The 18,670-nt window shown below is 34.7% G+C and overlaps 2 protein-coding genes and 2 long non-coding RNA genes across 10 annotated transcripts; 2 read left to right on the plus strand and 2 right to left on the minus strand.

The window, feature by feature from the left end:
- Positions 1–1,928: 1,928 nt before the first annotated feature.
- LOC113742524 (glycerophosphodiester phosphodiesterase GDPD6) lies at positions 1,929–8,510 on the plus strand. Of its 7 annotated transcripts, none has more exons than XM_027270355.2 (8): positions 1,929–2,093; positions 3,744–3,925; positions 4,933–5,116; positions 5,339–5,413; positions 6,215–6,324; positions 6,455–6,673; positions 7,392–7,547; positions 8,000–8,510. In XM_027270355.2, the coding sequence occupies exons 1-8, from the start codon at positions 2,081–2,083 to the stop codon at positions 8,243–8,245; spliced, it is 1,185 nt and encodes a 394-aa protein (XP_027126156.1). In that variant the 5' UTR covers positions 1,929–2,080; the 3' UTR covers positions 8,246–8,510. The 7 variants fall into 7 exon arrangements, with proteins under 7 accessions (XP_027126156.1, XP_027126157.1, XP_027126158.1 ...); XM_027270356.2 differs by having other exon boundaries at positions 3,747–3,925; XM_027270357.2 differs by having other exon boundaries at positions 1,930–2,093; positions 6,263–6,324.
- Positions 8,511–8,760: 250 nt separating this feature from the next.
- LOC140006096 (uncharacterized) lies at positions 8,761–10,783 on the minus strand. Its single transcript, XR_011813703.1, has 2 exons — positions 10,596–10,783; positions 8,761–8,963 (listed from the first exon to the last, which is right to left on the minus strand). It is a non-coding gene; the product is annotated as an uncharacterized lncRNA (long non-coding RNA).
- Positions 10,784–11,796: 1,013 nt separating this feature from the next.
- LOC113741581 (replication protein A 70 kDa DNA-binding subunit B-like) lies at positions 11,797–15,701 on the minus strand. The gene is made up of 12 exons (XM_027269133.2): positions 15,208–15,701; positions 14,637–14,783; positions 14,325–14,549; positions 14,004–14,181; positions 13,651–13,921; positions 13,461–13,563; positions 13,248–13,372; positions 13,089–13,167; positions 12,868–13,012; positions 12,576–12,736; positions 12,372–12,492; positions 11,797–12,240 (listed from the first exon to the last, which is right to left on the minus strand). Exons 1-12 carry the CDS (start codon positions 15,333–15,335, stop codon positions 12,043–12,045), a joined length of 1,881 nt encoding a protein of 626 aa, XP_027124934.1. The 5' UTR covers positions 15,336–15,701; the 3' UTR covers positions 11,797–12,042.
- A 961-nt stretch (positions 15,702–16,662) lies between these two features.
- LOC140005761 (uncharacterized) lies at positions 16,663–17,597 on the plus strand. Its single transcript, XR_011813330.1, has 3 exons — positions 16,663–17,242; positions 17,339–17,384; positions 17,472–17,597. It is a non-coding gene; the product is annotated as an uncharacterized lncRNA (long non-coding RNA).
- Positions 17,598–18,670: the final 1,073 nt, after the last annotated feature.

Consider the following 18,670-nt stretch of genomic DNA (forward strand, 5'->3'; position numbering starts at 1 on the left):
TATTAAATATAATTATTAGTATATTTATAATAATAAATATAATTATAATTATATAATATATTATTATATGCACATATATATTATAATTATATGCACAGATGATATACATTTATAAATATTATAAATATATTATTATATAATATTAATAAATTTATATTATATATTATATAATTATAATTATATTTAATTAAATAATTATAAAATATATATATTTATTTTATATATGTATATAATAATTATAAATATATTATATAATTATACTAATATTATAATAATTATATAATTATAATTAAATATTATAATTATAATATATATTATATATTAATTTTTTAAAGGGTGGTGGGATGGGCCCCATTTCTAAACGTTAATCAAACTTGGGTTTTATCTAAAACCTTCCAGGTTACTAGGGAATTGGGAAATTCCTAATTTTTAGATATGATTCTAAAATTTCAATTCCAATAGTAGTAACCAAACAACAATTATGAGATTTATTCCAATTCTTCATTCCGAAACCCTCTTATCAAATGCCACATAATTTTAAAAATAAATCAAAAAGGCCTAAAATGAAATTTTGAAAAATGCAACGGTTTTGGCCCAAAAAGATAGTTTAAAAGGGTTTTTAGAAAAATGAAGTCGTCACTTGGTATTGAAATTAGGTATATCAAATCACTCAAAAATGTTTATAGTAAAAAAATGAAAAAACAACAAGTAAGATGACTCCAGATCTTCGAAAATAAAAATAAAACAAGAGGTTCGAGAGTCACTGTTGAAACAAGGGAAGGCAAAGATTTGATCGGATCAAACTTAAGGCATCCTTTCAATCTATCCAAAGTTAGTTATGAGATTTAGTCAAATTTTTCCTGTTTTAATCATTAAACTTATCACATTCGGATATTTTCTACATGGATGCAAAACTAAATCTAAAAAGGGCATCAGAAGGGACACACAAAATTTCTGTCAATATATATATATATGTATATATTTTTTTCTAGAAAATCATTATTTTTGTCGATATATATATTTTGGAGAAAATGAATATATGTAAAAGGGCACACAAATAGGCTGCAAGAATATATATATATATTTATATTTATATTTATATAGCTCAAAAAATTCGTGTCCGCATTAGGTAATAGAAGGTAATGGCTGCATATAGGGCTGTCAACGGGCCGAGTCCGGGCCGGAATTCATTATTCCGGACCCGGACCCGAATTACTGTGCCGGATCCGGATCCGACCCGTTTACCCGACGGGTCTTTTATTCTATGTTCCGGATCCGGATCCGGCGGGTCCCGGATCCGGATCCGGGTCTATCCGAACAAATTTACCAAAATTTATAATTTCTAATAAAAATGAGAAAAAAATATATTTGTAAACTAATTTCTACCTAATGCAAAGAAAAAACCAAATAAGAAAAGAAATCAAATTAACTTTATTAAAATACATCACCCTAATCAAATTATATTTATAAATATATATATTTTAAATTATTAATTCATTTATATCCGGATCCGGGTCTAATACGGGTCGGAATACTATATTCCGTATCCGACCCGTTTTTTTGTTTGACAAAACGGATCCGGATCCGGATCCGGGAAACGGAATTAAATCCCTACCCATACCCACAATAATTTCACGGATCCGGTCCGGATCCGGGTCTAGACCCGACCCGTTGACAGGCCTAGCTGCATAGCTGCAAGAAACAAAAGCAAAGAAACAATAATTAAGAGAGATGACAAGTTAAAGACCGCAAAGTATAAAATTAACAACGAAATTACAAAGAAACCAGCACAAAAGGACATGATTGGAATAAAAATGACAACGTAATATGAGGACAGCAGCAATAGCAGGCAATAAACTCCACAACTGGCCGCCCATAATACTAAAAGACACAAAAATCCAAAATCAGTGGCAAAATTGCATCGAAATCGAGACAATCAACTGTAGCTCATCATTCGGCGTTTTATGTATTTTAGAATTAGGATTAGGATAGAATAGGATTGGGATAGGATAGGTTAGGATATTTCAAACGAGGAGGAATCCGTCAAGGGGCACTAACAGGAACAGGAACGGGGATCCTCATGACGTCAGTCCGTAAGCATCCAAATCCAAATCTTATTTCTTGCCTATAATCTCAATTGTAGAGAATCCATAGGAGAATATACTTATATATGAGATAGATTGAACTAGTTGGTCATGTATGCATTTCTGTCGTTTGTGGCATTCATTCTTCTTTTGTGGATTAATCTGTTGGCAACCGTGGATTGGGAATATACGAATTTGTAGCTAAGTTGAACTAATCGTGGTAAAGGATCTTGGTAATGATTTAGTGAAGTCCGCTTGAGGATTATCTCAGCTTTTTGAGCTTAAATTCAATGAGTAAAGAAAATAAGGCAGCTGAGAACTCCTTGGATAAACCAATGGAACTTGGTTTTGGAAATAAGAATTAGAGTCTTTGGCAGGAAATTGCCTGCAGCTATTGGTGTGAGTTTGTTGATTTTTGGTATAGATTGACCCTATAGGGAGCTGTCAGATATCATAACTTGTGTTTTACTTGACTCCTTGCTTGGGTGGAATTTAGCATTATCTGATGATGGCATTAACAGCATGTTATTTGCAAAGCTTTGTCATGCTTTTGGAAACAGTCATTAATTTGCTCCGAAGGGCTCTGCTTAAACATGTTAGGTTGTTTTTCACCACTGACTTGACCGATTTATTTGCTGAGTGTAGTGCTGTCCGGATGCCTTGTATGCTCAAGGACTTACCTAAATTACTAGCTGACTGTGCAATGATGATAAAAGACACTAACTTTCACGTGCTCAAACTTTGTTTTAATCAGTCTCTCAATGTTGTAAGTGAAATCAAAATTCATACACAAATAAACATGAAGCTCGATGATACCACTTACATGTGGAAATGGAAACTTTGCGGTAATTGCTGCTACCGAAACAAAAACAAAGCTTGACATGAGCTACATTTAGAAGTCCTATTCTCATATAGAATAGAGCTGACATATAATAGCAAGGGATGACAAAGTCAATGAAAGAATGAGTAATGGAGAAATAGAGTTAATATAAATTGGAAAAAAGAGATGAGAGAAATGAGGGTGAGGATGAAGAAGAGATGAGCAACTGAAAAATATTTCTTCTTTTGGGAACTCTTTCCTTAAGATTCAGGGATTTGTACCAGTCTCAAATGTGATTCACTGATCGGCTGATATCTCTTTTATTAACTTATGCCTCTTAAGTGACTCCCTTTCATTCGACTGCCATAAGTATATGACTCATTTAGTGTCCGCTTTGCTTGTTATTATACACCAATTTTGTGCATTCACTCCTTAGTTTTGGCTTAATTATTTGATAGTATCATTACTTTTGGTGGTTTGGGCCAATAGTTACAAACGAGAAAAGCAGCTTTACACCAAAGTTGTAAATCCAGTTTGCATTTAAAGAGTCATCAAGTGATAGAGTGGCGGGATACTCTACCTTTGTTGCCAGATTCTGCTATTTATACATGAAAAGAAAGTCTATTTTTATTTTGCCAGTTTGCAAAAGACTATTTTTATTTTCTGAAAGTGTTACAGAAATTTTGTTTATTGAAATCATGTAAAGACATTGAGAGAAGTGAAAACATCACTCTATTTGAGGAAAATGATATACAAGTGAATCTCATTCCCGTGATTGTGTATGCACATATTTTATGTACTTGCAATAGTTATATAAGCTTTTTCATAAATGCAAATAGCAGGTACTGTAAGTTCCATTTTGCTGCTATTATTGGTTGAGTGTGCTGCAAGGCCTTTCTACCCGCTTCCTAGCAGAAGAAATGATAGAAGTAAACAACCACTGCAAACTTTTCGACCTTACAACATCGCACATCGAGGGTCAAGTGGTGAATTTCCTGAGGAGACTGCCTCTGCATACAAGGTATATATGTAAGGTACATTTATTTATATACTTCAGTCACTTTCACTCCAAATTCGTATGTTCAGTTATACTCATGGACAGTCACAGATTAGGTAGTTCATGCTTCAGTATAATTATTCAATACAAGTTCCTACCAATCATTAGGCAATGAGCGTTTGCGAAAATTTAATCAGCTCAGGGAAATACAGAGATATGTTTGCAAAATGGAACCAGAAACTGTAGGGTGGCAATACTTCTTTAAACAAAATTTGATGCTGAAATAGAAACTGAACTAGCTTTCTTCATAAAGTGATGTAAAACATCTTTGGAGCTGTGGACAAGATTATGAAGAGATCTGGATTCAGCTCAGGGAAATACAGAGATATGTTTGCAAAATGGAACCAGAAACTGTAGGGTGGCAATACTTCTTTAAACAAAATTTGATGCTGAAATAGAAACTGAACTAGCTTTCTCCATAAAGTGATGTAAAACATCTTTGGAGCTGTGGACAAGATTCTGAAGAGATCTGGCCCTGAATCCTAAAGGCCCTAGAGCCAGTTTTGAAGCTGGTCAGATGAGGCAAATTTCTGAGCTCTTCGACTTTGATCCAACTTAGGATCCTTTCCTAGAGAGCTCCAAGGTGGTGCCAGATCTCATGCTGGATTTTGAGATGCTTCTGATCTCAGTCTGGCCTAGGATCCTGCTTTCTTGAGCATTGGATCCAGGGCCGGATCCCATGGTGGACAGATTCGTTACTTGTAGTTATTTTTACATTTTCTTGAGTTATTTCATTCTTTTTTTTGTTATAAGACATTGTAGCCTATAAATAGGTTTCTCTAGGTTTATTTTATTCAGCCTATTCACTCAATAAACATATTTTGGTGGGAACTTTTCCAACTGGTCTTGAGATTTCTCCAGGTTTTCTTGAATCCATAGATTCATTTCTCAGAAGTAATCATGCAATACTTTCCTTGGATTACACTTCTGTCTGACAAAGTCACCCTCCATGAGAGTTCATTTCCTTGCAGAGAGCTATTGAAGAGGGTGCTGACTTCATAGAAACTGATATACTAGCATCCAAAGATGGTATTCTTATATGCTTCCATGATTTAACACTTGATGCTACAACTGACATTGCTCAGCACAAGAAGTTTGAAAGTCGAAAGAGGACCTATGAGGTCCAAGGCAAGAACATCACTGGCTATTTTACCAGTAAGGATATAATGACATTTAGTTCTATTAACCAAATGTCTATGGTCCTTGACTGTTTCAATTTTTTGCATTTAACCTTCGTAGCTTTTTCATTATTATGGTGTTTATTGCTTCTGATGGATAAGGATGACACATAGTATTTACATTTTGAAACTCATCCTTTAAATTAGCCATCATTCCCAGGATTGTATGGTAACCTTCAACAAATACTTTTATGTTTAGTTGATTTCACGCTAGAAGAACTGAAGTCATTGCGTGTCAACCAGAGATCTCCTTTCAGGGATCAACAATACAATGGTCAGTTCATTCTGCTGTCCCTGTTGATTATTTTAGAATTTCATGTTAAACTTGTTATTATGCATTTCTCCACAACTTTGTGACATATCTGTATGTGTAAATATGTAATGAAGTATTCCATGTTTTTATGCTTAATTTCATTTCACTTCTTCATTATCATCAACACTACAGGAGATGTGACTGTTTTCTTGGACCTTTACTACCTGCACATTTATCACTTCAAAATATTGGTACTAAGATTTTGCAAGAACACCATTTGGGACCTATCCTGCTTTATGAAAGTATTCATATTCCAATTTCTTTTGTTATCATCTAAAACAGTATGAAATTATGTGGAAATTTTGTCTATTTTCATGAACCAAATTGGAAGTACAATGCTTAAGTTAAATTGGAGGTTGCCCAATTATTGTGGTTGTTGGTAGTAAGTATAGCAGTGGTGGCATGCGGAGGATGGAAAATAAGACGTCTTATAGTGCATGACCATTCACTTAATCAGCTTTTGTTTCTCAAATAAGCCAACTGATATAGCTATCTTTTGAAAAGAACAACTGTTATGATTAAGAACCCAATGACTCCCCTTATTTTTCTTTTTTACCGTTCCTTAAGTTAATGCATGGTAGACTTTATTCTTTTAGTCAATTTCTTCTATGCTAACAAAACTGAGTTCTGGTAGTTGATGAATTTTGCTATTCAGTTCGCTCTTTGCCATGCTGTGAAAAGCTTTGACACAGTATGTTTTCTTTCATGCATGACAAAATAAAACCCTTTATCCCTGAACTACTTTTTAAAAATATTTCACAGGAAAATTTTCTATTATTATCTTTGAAGATTTCATATCAATTGCACTAGGTGCTCCCAGGGTGGTGGGGATATATCCAGAGATAAAAAATCCAGTATTTATCAACCAACATGTAAGTTCTATATCCCCTTTGCTACAACAGTGTTCCATCTGAATTACCTTTTTACAAATGAAGATACTAAATCTTGCATGGGAACTACATTTTCTGAATATATATTTATTTAGACAGCTATATGCAACAGGTGAAATGGCCAATTGGTAAGAAATTTGAAGACAAGTTTGTGGATACATTGAAGAAGTATGGATACAAGGGAACTTATTTGTCAAAACAATGGTTGAAACAGCCTGCATTTATTCAGTCTTTTGCTCCAACATCTTTGATTTACATCTCACACCTGACAGACCTGCCTAAGATCCTCCTAATTGATGATGCCACTACACCTACTCAAGACACCAATCAGGTTCTCTCTTTAGTTCTTTGGCCTCCTTGTTAACATGTAAAAGTATAGGAATTGTAAGAACGTTTAGAGCTGAAAGTGCCTTCTGACTTGGATTTCTTATGAATACAATTGCTTCATTTGGGTCTTGGAAGATTACTTAATGACATGGAAATCTGTGGATATGATAGCTAGCTAGTTTGTGAAAAAACAGAGCTATTGTTGCTGTCATACTATGAATCCAGCGACCTACTGAGATGCTACAAACTTTTTCTCCTTTTTCTTTCTTGGAGATGATACTTTTTGCTGTATATGGAAGTCTCTCTCATGCATGCTTTCTCCAATTCATTTTTGTTCTTATGACATGATAATCAAATTTGGATTCTGGGAAAAACACTAATCTGTGTTTGAGCAATGGCTTCATTGGGTCTTGTATAACTTTTGCTCCTTTTTCTTTGTGGAGACGGCGCTTTTTTGCTGTCTATGGAAGTCTCTCTCATGCATGCGTCTAGTTTATTACAATTGCTTGCTGGGTTTTGTGTGATCATTTAGTGACATTTAATTAACTTGTTCCCTTTTATATGAAAGACAATATGAAAGACAACATGAACTTCGGCCGAATTGTTATATCAACTTAAAGCTAAGAAATAGTTTGTGTTCAATCCTTACTTCAATGTTTGTAGTTATACCTCGAATACCATTTGTATTTTTTGGGACATTGATATTGACCCTAAAATGTCAGTCATACTGGGAAATCACTTCCAACAGTTACTTTGACTTCATCAAAGATTATGTCGTGGGCATTGGACCTTGGAAAGATTCAATAGTTCCTGCTTCAAATAATTATCTGCAAACACCTACTGATCTTGTTACAAGATCACATGCTTACAACCTTCAGGTATGCTTTTGATTATGCCAAATTTATCTCTAGAGTTATGTTTGCTAAACTGAAGAGGATGCTGGAAAACATCCCATATGAGTTCATGTTGGAGCCAAACGAAGTAGCTGGTGACCATATAGAAAAATTTCCAACGAAAGTTGTGATATTTTGTAATGTTATACATGATTCCCCAATTTTTAAGTTGGTTTCATCTTTTCTACTAGACTTTATCTATCTGTTTATTGTAAAAGGTTCTACCTGGTTAGTGAGATACATGTTTGGGCAACATGACATGTATTTCACTATTTTGTACAATTAACCGCATCCATTATCACTTACCAAAGCGGCATTTGATGTTCCTGATGCTTTTGCTTCTGAATCTGTTATTTTGCTTTTGCTTATTCTTTTTCTTCTCTGAAGCTTTTAAACGAGTGGTAAGATCTTCATTTACTTTTGCTTAACCATTGTAGGTGCACCCATTCACTTGCCGGAATGAGAATGTGTTCTTACATTTTAACTTCAGTCAAGATCCATATAATGAGTACGATTACTGGATCAAGAAGATTGGAGTTGACGGGCTTTTCACGGACTTTACAGGCAGCCTCCATCACTACCAAGAATGGACCAATCCTTTCTCAATGGGAGAGGAAAGTGCATCTAAACTACTAGACAAGATTGCATATATGATCTCCAAATTTAGAAATTCTTATAACTAAATTCCAATTTTATCTTCTTCTTTTTTCTTGGTTTTATGGTATGAGGACTAAGCTAGTGCTTGCAGAATTAAATTTCTCGAGTATTTTGTAATGATTATGTATTTTGGTTAAGAGGTGTTACTGAGAAAATAATATCGCACGTATGTAGAGTTTCTGATTCAGCTTGACAGTTGAAACGGTGTATTGAGTGTATTGCAAAACAGAAGAAACTAATTTGGGATAGGTGTGATGAGACGAAATTGGGATAGGTTTTCTAATTCTTGAACTGGAAATCTTGTCCGTCGATGCTTTGTAATAGACTATAGAGTCCTTTTAACCAGATATCCTTCTTTTGGACGCTTCTTTAACTTTAAAGAAGCTATTCTTTTAGTGCGATCCATTGTGTTTGGATATCAGTTACATGAATGATGAATCATGTGACCATCCCACCTTCTCTTAGGGTGTACTCCGAGTGTTAGCGGACTGTTTGTCTAATTCTCGTCAAAACTAACTAATTCGAAAAGTCACAAAAGTACTAAAACACGTAATTTAACTTTCAATCATCAACCCAAAACTATGTACAATAAAATCTCTAACATTCAATTTAAAATATAAGCTAGAATATCCAAACTTATACAAACATATGTGAGGTTTATTAATACAGAGGAGTTTAAACAAAAATAAAATTATAATTAACTCAACTCTTTTTTCCAAAATCACACTCCAAAAATTTCGCCCCCTGTAAGAAAAATAAAGATAACAGAGTAAGCTTTCGCCCAATGAGGTACCAAAAGGTCACGCAGTCACAAATCACATAATTAAAATTTTAATCGATCAAATATAAGCATCAAATAAAGGTATAAATAAACACCACAATTTATACAGAGTAGTTCCAGTAAAGGACATAGATGGCTCTCAAGAGCCAATTTTTCCGTTGCATTAATTTGATCTAAATCCGTTGACACTCCGTCAACGTTTAAAGAAGCCAAAACAATGACCGTAGATCCCCACTTTACACCAATTTTTGTCCACCAAACATATCTCTTACCGGGTCTAAACACCAAATAGAAACAGTGGTGGTAATATTCGAGTATACCAAATATTAGAAGGTTTCAGTATTCAGTGAATCAATAACAGTTTCCTCATGGTTCGTCAATCTATCTCGACCAAGCCCTTCCTAACTCAATTCGATTAACTACCAATGAGGTTTGACCTCAAATTTCACAATAAGGTCGCTGGATATTAGAGTCCAAACTATATCAATTCATGTACAAGTAACAGATTTTAATTGCACAGTAAACCAGTTAAACAATCAAGGGGAAACGAGTGTGATAAAGTACGCACTCGTCTCGTCCAGGATAAACTAAAGCCACTGTCATTCAAATCATAAATTTCAATCACACGTAAATCGGTTTAAGCAACAAGTTATATGAGTTCAAACAAAATAACGTCAAAAGTTTGCCTCCGAGTTATGCCCTTAATCTCCAACAAACCCTAAGAACAATCAAGATAAAGTATTATCGTTCAACTATCCAAAGTTTAGGTGAACCAAAGAAAATTCAAGTAATTACTAGTGCAAATATTCAAATATGGTTTTGGAGTGAAAAGAGAGCAATTGGACTCAAGGGACATAAGTAACCAAGGAGTTCCTTATTCTAATTCATGGCTGGAATTTTCACCAATAAAATAGTTAAAAAGACAACCAACCTCGACCTTAAAGTGAAACAAATGCAACTAGAAAGCATGCTAGAAGAAACCATCACTTTTCCTCTTATTTTACACATGATTTGTCAAAATTTCAGCTTATACGTTACCATCAAAGTGCACCCAAGAAATCACATGTAACCTAAGTCCAAACTAACCCAAAATCACCCATCTAATATCACTTATTTCACAAGAAAGGAAGTAATAAAAATTTCAGCAGCACTTTCCCTTATTTTCTTTACTTTTCCATCCAAACTCAGCACCTATATTCATCCCAATCCAACCCCAATCACAACCACAAGTTATAGGCTATAAAGTACACTTATTTAAGATCATAAAACCATCCAATATAGCCAATTTTATAGCTTAAAATCAACTACAACCAAGCTGAAATTTTGAAACCCTAAGTTGAAATTTTCAACTACAAATTGAAATTTTCCATAGGCAAACCAAAATAACATATAAAAATTAGAAGATTCACATGGCAAAACTACTAGTTCATGGCCAATCTCAAAACATCATATCAAAGCTGAAATTTCACCATCAAAGCTGAAAATTTTCAATTACCACTTAAACCATGAAAATTTTCATTTAAACTACCAAATCAATACCTAAATCTACTCATATGCAAGTAATAAAAGAAAAGAGAGTTTCTTAATATAATTACCTTGAAACCCTAATAAGAAATGGAAGCCAAGAGTTTCTTTCTCCAAAATCTTTTCACCAAAGCCCTTAATTTTTCCTAAAGGTCAACTTTTATGGAGTAGATTACAAGTTTATGGTGAAAACTCAAAGATTCAAGCAAAAAATAGAGGTTAAAGTTGAAGCTTTTTTTTTCTCTCTTTTCTCTCTCAAGCATTCGGCCAAGAAACAGAAAGATGATGGTTATTTTTGGTCAATTTTTTTTGTTTTTATTAAAGGACAAGAATAGTCCAAATCAAAGTCAAAGCTCCATGGATTTTGTGACAAATGTCCTTCCAAGGTTAATCCTCATTTCTTTTGTCTTTCAATTACTAAAATATCTTGCTAATCTCTAATTATTCCATAACACCTTATGAAATAATATTCCTTTGCACAAAATTTCTCCTAATCTTAAAAAATTTATCGCACCTACCTCATTAATGGATCTTACTTCTCTAATGTACTACGAACTTAACATGTACTAACTTATACAAGAAAAATGATTTAAAAATTTGATTCACTTATAAAAATATCTAGAAAATTAAGGCAATAAAGTAAAGTAATGAAAATGTATTTGAAGAAATAAAATAAAATAAAGAAATTTTTTCGGATCCTCACAAATCAACAATTTAATTTGAAGCGACAAAATTGGAAAAGGTAGTCATAAACTGTGAGACTAGGAGTTTTACTCCTGAAAAGATTAGGCTTACTCTTGGAAGACTGGTATAATGTAATGAATCCGGTTGAATTAAATGTTTCCTTGAAAATCAAATACTAAACTTACTAGTAAGTTTTCGTTTGGAAGCTGGGTGCGCCAGAAATATTGCACACATTCCTGTGATATATTTAATTAAGTTCTATGGGTTTCTAGCATGCCTGAAGCAACAAAAGAACAATTTTGTTTTGCTTCTTACAGAAGGCAGGAAGTGAAGCAACTGTTTTCTTATTTCACGTGATTAAGGCTATGAAACTGAGAATCCAGTTTACCTGGTCAAATTTCCTTTGTAGCTTGCCTCAAAGCCAAACCTGTAGCTCAAATATCCTGATTCATTGTTTTTCTAGTTTTGTTTGAACAAAGTGGTATACATACTATCATAGCTTTCAAGAGCACAGAACCTCGTGTGAAGAGTAGCAAAGAATCAGCAATTCTGGAAAAAAAATTATAAAATACATGAAACATCACTCTATTAAGAAAAGGAATGGCCTTGGCTCCATAAATTAGTCAACAGTTAGAATGCACTGAATTCTAGCAACTGCTTAATTACATCCTTGAAAAAGCAAAGATCGAGCTATGCTATCAAAAGAGCACATATTTTACACTGGCATGATATAGCCCATGGAGTCAGTAGTCATTATCATGCCAAAACACCTTTAAAAAGATGAAAGCGCATTGACTAAATATCATGATTCAAGCAAAACAACATCCAGCCATACTACTGAGAGATTTTCATTTTTGATATTTCTTCCATCAAATATCTGGATTCTGCTGCATAATCAAGAGGAACAATAGCTCTGACTGTTATCCTCTGCCTCCTATCATTATTGTATTCATGTGGTGTGACACTAACTCGGAAAAGGTGAGGCACCCATGTAGCTTCCTTCAATTTCATTTGGTAAGATGTTTCCCCTTCCTGACAAAGTCAACATTTAAACAATCAATTAGAAATATGGTAAGGAAGAGATTGCACTAGACTCGAGTATTATCCATCAGGAACATGGAAAACAAAGTACTGGATCAAATTTCGAAATGCAGACTTTTCACCTCAGTTTTTAACTTATTAAGCTCATCTGCAGAGCATCCAAGTATTTTCTCTGCTTCTTCATTGAAAACAGAGAGCCAGGCCTCATCACTTGCATCAGATACCTTAACTACCATTATATATCTGAAATCAAGACAAAGCATTTGTAACATTTCAAAAAATATGATTAGCAAACTGACAAACTAGTTTATATTTGAGGTTTGAACCTCAAACTGCACTCATTATCATCCTTCTGGCATCCCTCACACCAGTAGCCAGACCCAATAGCTTCTGTTACTTTCTTGTTACATGTCTTGCATGCCCTATACCACATTGTTTGATCTGGCTTGATGTAACTCACATATGCCTTTATGCTGAAAAAGACAGGCTGCCCAAAACAAAGAACATGCAGTTAAGGATAGCAATGCTAATAGAACAGTACTCTGAAGACGTCTTTGGCAACACTCTACGCAGCAAGGTAGAAGTTTGAATGTTTGCAAAAGTCTAAGGAACAAATACCTTGTCCTCTCCCAAAGATGAATTACTGACAATATGAGACAGAAAGACTCGGTCAGAGTACATGGATCTTGCTCCACCTTTGGTAGTGGGACTCAAACCAGCACCAACAGAGGCTAGTGAAGTTTCTTTGCCTTCAGAATCAAACCTGCACAGATAATCAAAAAACCTTCTAAGGGATTACATATAGTGGCATCTTACTAACATCTGGAATGGCAGTTTACCAGTTCCTCAACTTCTTTGCTTCAGGTATTTCAGGATTAATTGCTACAACGCTTTTGCTCAAAGTTGACAAAGAGACACCTAAAACATTGTAGCAAAAAATTTTAGAAGTCTTATTGAAAATTTTAAATTATCAATTGTTATTGGGACATAATCATTACCTTGAAAATCTCCAACTTTAAGGGTCTTGATTGCAACTACTGGAGATTTATCAGCCATATCCACCAATTCTTGTCCAACAGTGGTGGCCAGATCATTCCATAAAGAAATCACAACAGTCTTCTTCCTGGAAATATATTCTTATTGTTTTTATCAACCTTAAAATTAACAAAAGGAATAATTACTATAAGACAAAACCATGAGGGGTAGCTTACGTTTCATCTGCAATAGTTATGTCACGTTTTGGGATGGTCTCATTGTTACTTTTCCTCCTAATGCTCACAGTAGGAGACACACTTTGAACTACACCAATAACGTCTACAAGACAAAGTCATCCAAATCATTAAATTGCTCTTAGGGAAAAAGGATAAATAATAGTACAAATAGCTGAAGGAAGGTGTTTACCAACAAGCTCCCTCCCATTGACATAGGGACCCAATTCATCAATTGGGACAAAAATGTACTTTGTTTCAGGAATAAAAGCTGCTTCGTTGCTCACCTCCTCCACTTCAGAATTTTCATTCAAGTTCATCTCATAATCATTTTTTACAGTATTGAATTGCTTGTTAGCAACTCTAAGAGTTCCCTTTGATATGTAATAAACCTTTCCCAATGCAAACTTATCGTAGAACTTCCTTGCAGCATCATTGAACATTGTGGCTTGTATTTGTGTACCCTGAAAGACAATTAATGATTATATGACAAAATAGAGTACCAATACATCAGGCTTTGTACAGAAGATGAAAATCATAACTTACATCTTCATCTGTTAACTCTATATTGAACACACACCCTTCACCTCTGGCATTTTTGTAAGTTCGCACACTCCCCTTGGAAGTAACACGGACCTTAATTGTCCACATTCCTTGATAAGGATTCAATGAAAGAAGTGGATAAATTCTTCTGTTCATTCCCATTCGAGCAGCAGGTGCCATACTGAAATCAATCACAACTTAACAAGATCAGGCCTCATAGGGAAGCTTTACATTTGCTTGAACAAAAGGAATCAGCAAATAACCTAGTCATCCTACAAATTACGACCTATGTATTAAAATGCAAGCACATCATATAGTGCTTACTTTACATTCTGTTCATTCACAATCTGAGCAGCCGATTTGGCAACAATTTCTTGCTTAGGCTTTAAAATGATGCCAGGCCCTCCATTCTTCACTTCCATTTTCATAACATCAACTTCCTCCTTTGGATTCAAGACAATGCTAGTTTCTTCAGCATTATTAGCCTCAGCCTTGTATTCAGCATCAAGTGCTGGAGACACTGCCTCACATCTCGTTACAATCAAGTATCTACACAACAACCATACATAAATACATTAAAACAACTATTCATACTTCTGTAAACTGAAGAATTAGGCATTGATTATAGAAACTCACTTTTCATTCTTGGTTGGGATGTCATTGAGTGTATAATCAAGAATTCGCACAAGGCCTAAATTCTGAATATTCCCTGATACAACTTCAGACGACAAACCAGATTGCAGAATGGCCTTGAGCTTCATTTTCCCATCACTGGCTGTGAACCTGAACCACGAATCAAAAACTATTTTTCTTAAATGTTTCAAATTGTTCAAAACCCTAACGAAATCAAAATTCAAAACTTTCTAAAGTACAGAATCTCACCCCAATACAAATTACTCTTAAGGGCTAAATCCAGGTAGGCGGTAGCTAGACCAGAACACAGTTCTTCATAAAACTCAATAATAACTTGTTAAATTTAAACATCAAGGAAAAAAAATCAATACCTATACCTAATCAAACTTCAAAAATAAAGAAAACTGCGCATCTTAAATTCTCAATAATCAATCTCAATTTAGTATTTCTCTTAAATCTGAATTAGTACAGTCATATTCTGAAATTTATAAAGAATATAAAGCAGGAACGCTCTACGGAAACAATAAACGGATCTAAAAGCATATAAGAAAAATCAAGACAGAAAAGGACTAACATATATCGATTGCCAGTGGGCTTGAGATCCAGAACTTGGACCACGATTTCGGGTAGATCAGAGGAAGACTCCGGTGATGGGTTGGCTAAAATGGTGGAAATCGCTTCAGGACTCACCGTTTTCGCCATCTCTCTTCAACCTCTCCTTCTGCTCTATGTATATCAGTTTCTATCAACTATGTAGAAAGCAAAATTAGAAATTCAACTGAGAGTAAAAAGCTTGTTCCTGAGAGAAATCGTCGGTGAGAAGCTAGAGAGAGAAGAGTGAAGATTGAAAAAGGAGAAATGAATAAAGAGACTAGAGGGAGGAAGGGTTCTTGTATTTTGGGGGGAGATTGGCGGCTTCTGCAGAAAGGTTTTTGAAAATTTTCATCCTTTGGACTTTTTGGCGGGATTTTGTTAAAATGTATGTTTTGACTTATTGGCAGAGATTTGGAGGCTTGGTGCTGTGGCCTGGGGAAGGTGGGGGGATAAATTTGGCGCCAGATGTTTGGGGCAGGGCGGGTTAGGCGGTAATATAAAATTCAATGGGCGTCCTCATTGATTTATTAACTTTTGCCTGACGAAGCAAAAGAGTACAAGTCTTTGGCGTGGTCCAAATTGAACCCAATCGGGCGCAGAACGGGTAAGCAACTTACTTGTCAAATCAATTTTAGACCTTAATTTTAGCGGGGTTAATTGAGAAATTTTATCTGGATCTAGAGTCGCTACTTGGTAAAAATAATAAGGCATAAATAACTTCACCTATAATTCGTTAAAACATAAATAATGAGAACGTGATTCAAATAATCCGTTAACTTTTTCAATAAACCACTTTTAGTCCTCATATTTTCGTTTGGGATGATGTAATTTTTCAATTGTTATTTTTGGACCAACTGGATCCCCATGTAATCGTGCGTGCCACCACCAACTTTATCAATTTAGGGATGATAACGGGGATTGGGTGCCCGCCCCGTAGAGAGAGAAATGGTGTGGGAATTGGGGTGTGACTGGAGGGAATTTGTTGCCCTCCCCCGCCTATCTGTGTGTGTATAATATGAAATAAATATTATATTATTGTTATTATATAAATATATTTGTATGAAATAAATAAAATGTTATATTGTTATGATAAAATGATGTGATTTTTTGTTAAAACTTCAAAAGAATGATTAATTAAACTATCACTAGATTTATATAAATAGAAAAAGTAAATAAAATAAAAAATTAATAATGAAAATGAAGGGGTGGGGCAAGGGCACAAACAGGGATAGCGGGGAGAGGTAGGGGTTGGCGGAGTGGGGATAGCATGAGGGCGGAGGAAACCTTTTGTAGAGCGGGACTAGGGGCAGGAAAGCTTTTCTTGCCCCAAAACTGGAGCCATTGCTATCCTTAATTGGTTTGCATTACACTAACTTGCTTTTGTTTATTAACATATCTAGTCTATGTGCGAATACCGTTGTTTCCAATTGAGTTCCAATTGCTGACGTGGCACGTTGGTATTGGCTGATTGATCGTCCGGCCTGTGCGAATTTTCAATTGATGGTCGTCCATTCCCACTCGCGAATTCGTTTGTTTGCTCAGACATTTAGCAATCCTTTTGTTTCTTTGTTTGTTGTTTGCTGGGACTTGACAATTTGACAGCTTTTTGGGGGCAATTAAACCACTTCCTCTCTCCGTAACAGCTTTTTTTGGTGGGATTTGACTGGGAGTTGGGCTCGATGCATCAAAAGTCTCCTCTTTCCCTCTTTGTTCATCGACCGTCACTCTCTAAACCTCTTAGAGCAACTTTCTCTCTTCTTCTTCATCTTCCACCTGAGAACAACAATGACCAACATGGTTTTCTTCATCTTCCAATTGCTGGGAGTTTTGTTGGCTTGAAAAAAGTAAGAAACGATTTTTTTCTCTTTCATTTTTTCCATCATCGTCTCTCTTTATCTTATCTTCCTCTTCATCAATTATCCCCCTATTTCTCTCATCTTCTTCATCTTTTTCTTTTCTTTTCGATTTTGACTGAGAACAACTACAACAAGGAGGATGGTTGGGATTTTTTTTGGGTTTGTAATCTCTTCTTCTTTCTCTCTCTAGCCATTTGGATCTTTTTTTTGTGGGGGGTTTAGCAGTCAAATTTTTATATATCTTTGCTATTGCAGGTGCAAAAAATTGGAAACATCTTTCAGCCTCAGCATCTCAATGAGAGTAGGGTTGTGTAATTTTTTCCCTTTTTATAAAGTGAGTCTCTTTTGTTTTTCTATTTCCTTCCTAAGTTACTGCCTGATTTTTCAGCAACTGGTAGTGGAATCCTCTGGAATGTATATGTTGGAAGAGCTTTCAGGTTAGATTTTGAGATCTAAAGAAGCCCTTACCGTCAAGATTTTGCATAAATCCTAAGGTTAGAATTTTGGAACCCCATCTCGTGTCTTGATGTTTTAACTAATATGCTCCAAGAGATCTAGGATCTTTCAGAAAAATATGGAGTGTCGTTTTATGTATTTGTATACATTGATTTATTGTGTTTTTATTTGTTTATTTGTTATTGTTAGGGTATAGGTGGAGAATTAAGAGGTGAATTTGACAAAAAATTTGCAGGTTTGGAGTGAATGGTTCCAATAGAGCAAAACGAAAGCTTCCCAAAATATCATACCCAAGGGTTCTCTCTCTCTCACACACATACACATAAAGTGTGCGTTTTTATCTGTTTAATCCACTATTGATTAATTAAGTTTCAAATATGAAATTTTTTTACTGCAAATATCCTTATCTTAGTATAATTTGCTTTAAATTACTGGTAGTTTAAAATGCTTGAAGTATAATTTTTTTGTATTGAAAAATTTTGAAAGTAATCTTACTTGATGGTCAAAGTAGAACCATACGAGGCCCTGCTGGAGTTATTACAAGCATTTTTTTTATATTGACGATATTGAGGACTCTTAAATGATAGGGAAGGTGGGTATGTGATTTATGAGGTATAAAAATTGCTAATGAGTCAGGAAATCCTGAAACAAGGTCTCTGACCCTAGGCTTGAGAAATCTTGAAGGTTTCTGAACCTCCTGATTTGGCTTGCCTCTCCATGTTCTGTAATTTTGTTTTTCAGAATTAGTGATTTGTATCATTTTTATACTGTAATAGCGTCACAAAGAAAGCTGCACTTTTTCTCTCTTGAATTTCTTTCTGATAGACGACAACAAAATTAAAAAGTTGGCTGGAACTTTTTTGCTTCAAATACCCTCATTGCTTCATTTTTTCCAAAGTATCTTTATTAGTCTTTTAGTTCTTTTTTTCCTACTATTATTTACAATTTTTTCCCTTTCTGATGGACATAAACAAAATCAAAAGACTGGCTGGAATCTTTTTTACTTCAAAAACTCTTCTTACTTCTTTTTTCTAAAGCATCTTTATTAGCCTTTTGGTTTTTTTTTCTTCCTATTATTTACCAGATTAGTTGTCTAATTTTTTCCCTTTTATTATGTTGTGATGTTGCAGT

Source organism: Coffea arabica, chromosome 4e (assembly GCF_036785885.1).
Source record: "Coffea arabica cultivar ET-39 chromosome 4e, Coffea Arabica ET-39 HiFi, whole genome shotgun sequence".
NCBI classification, from domain to species: domain Eukaryota; kingdom Viridiplantae; phylum Streptophyta; class Magnoliopsida; order Gentianales; family Rubiaceae; genus Coffea; species Coffea arabica.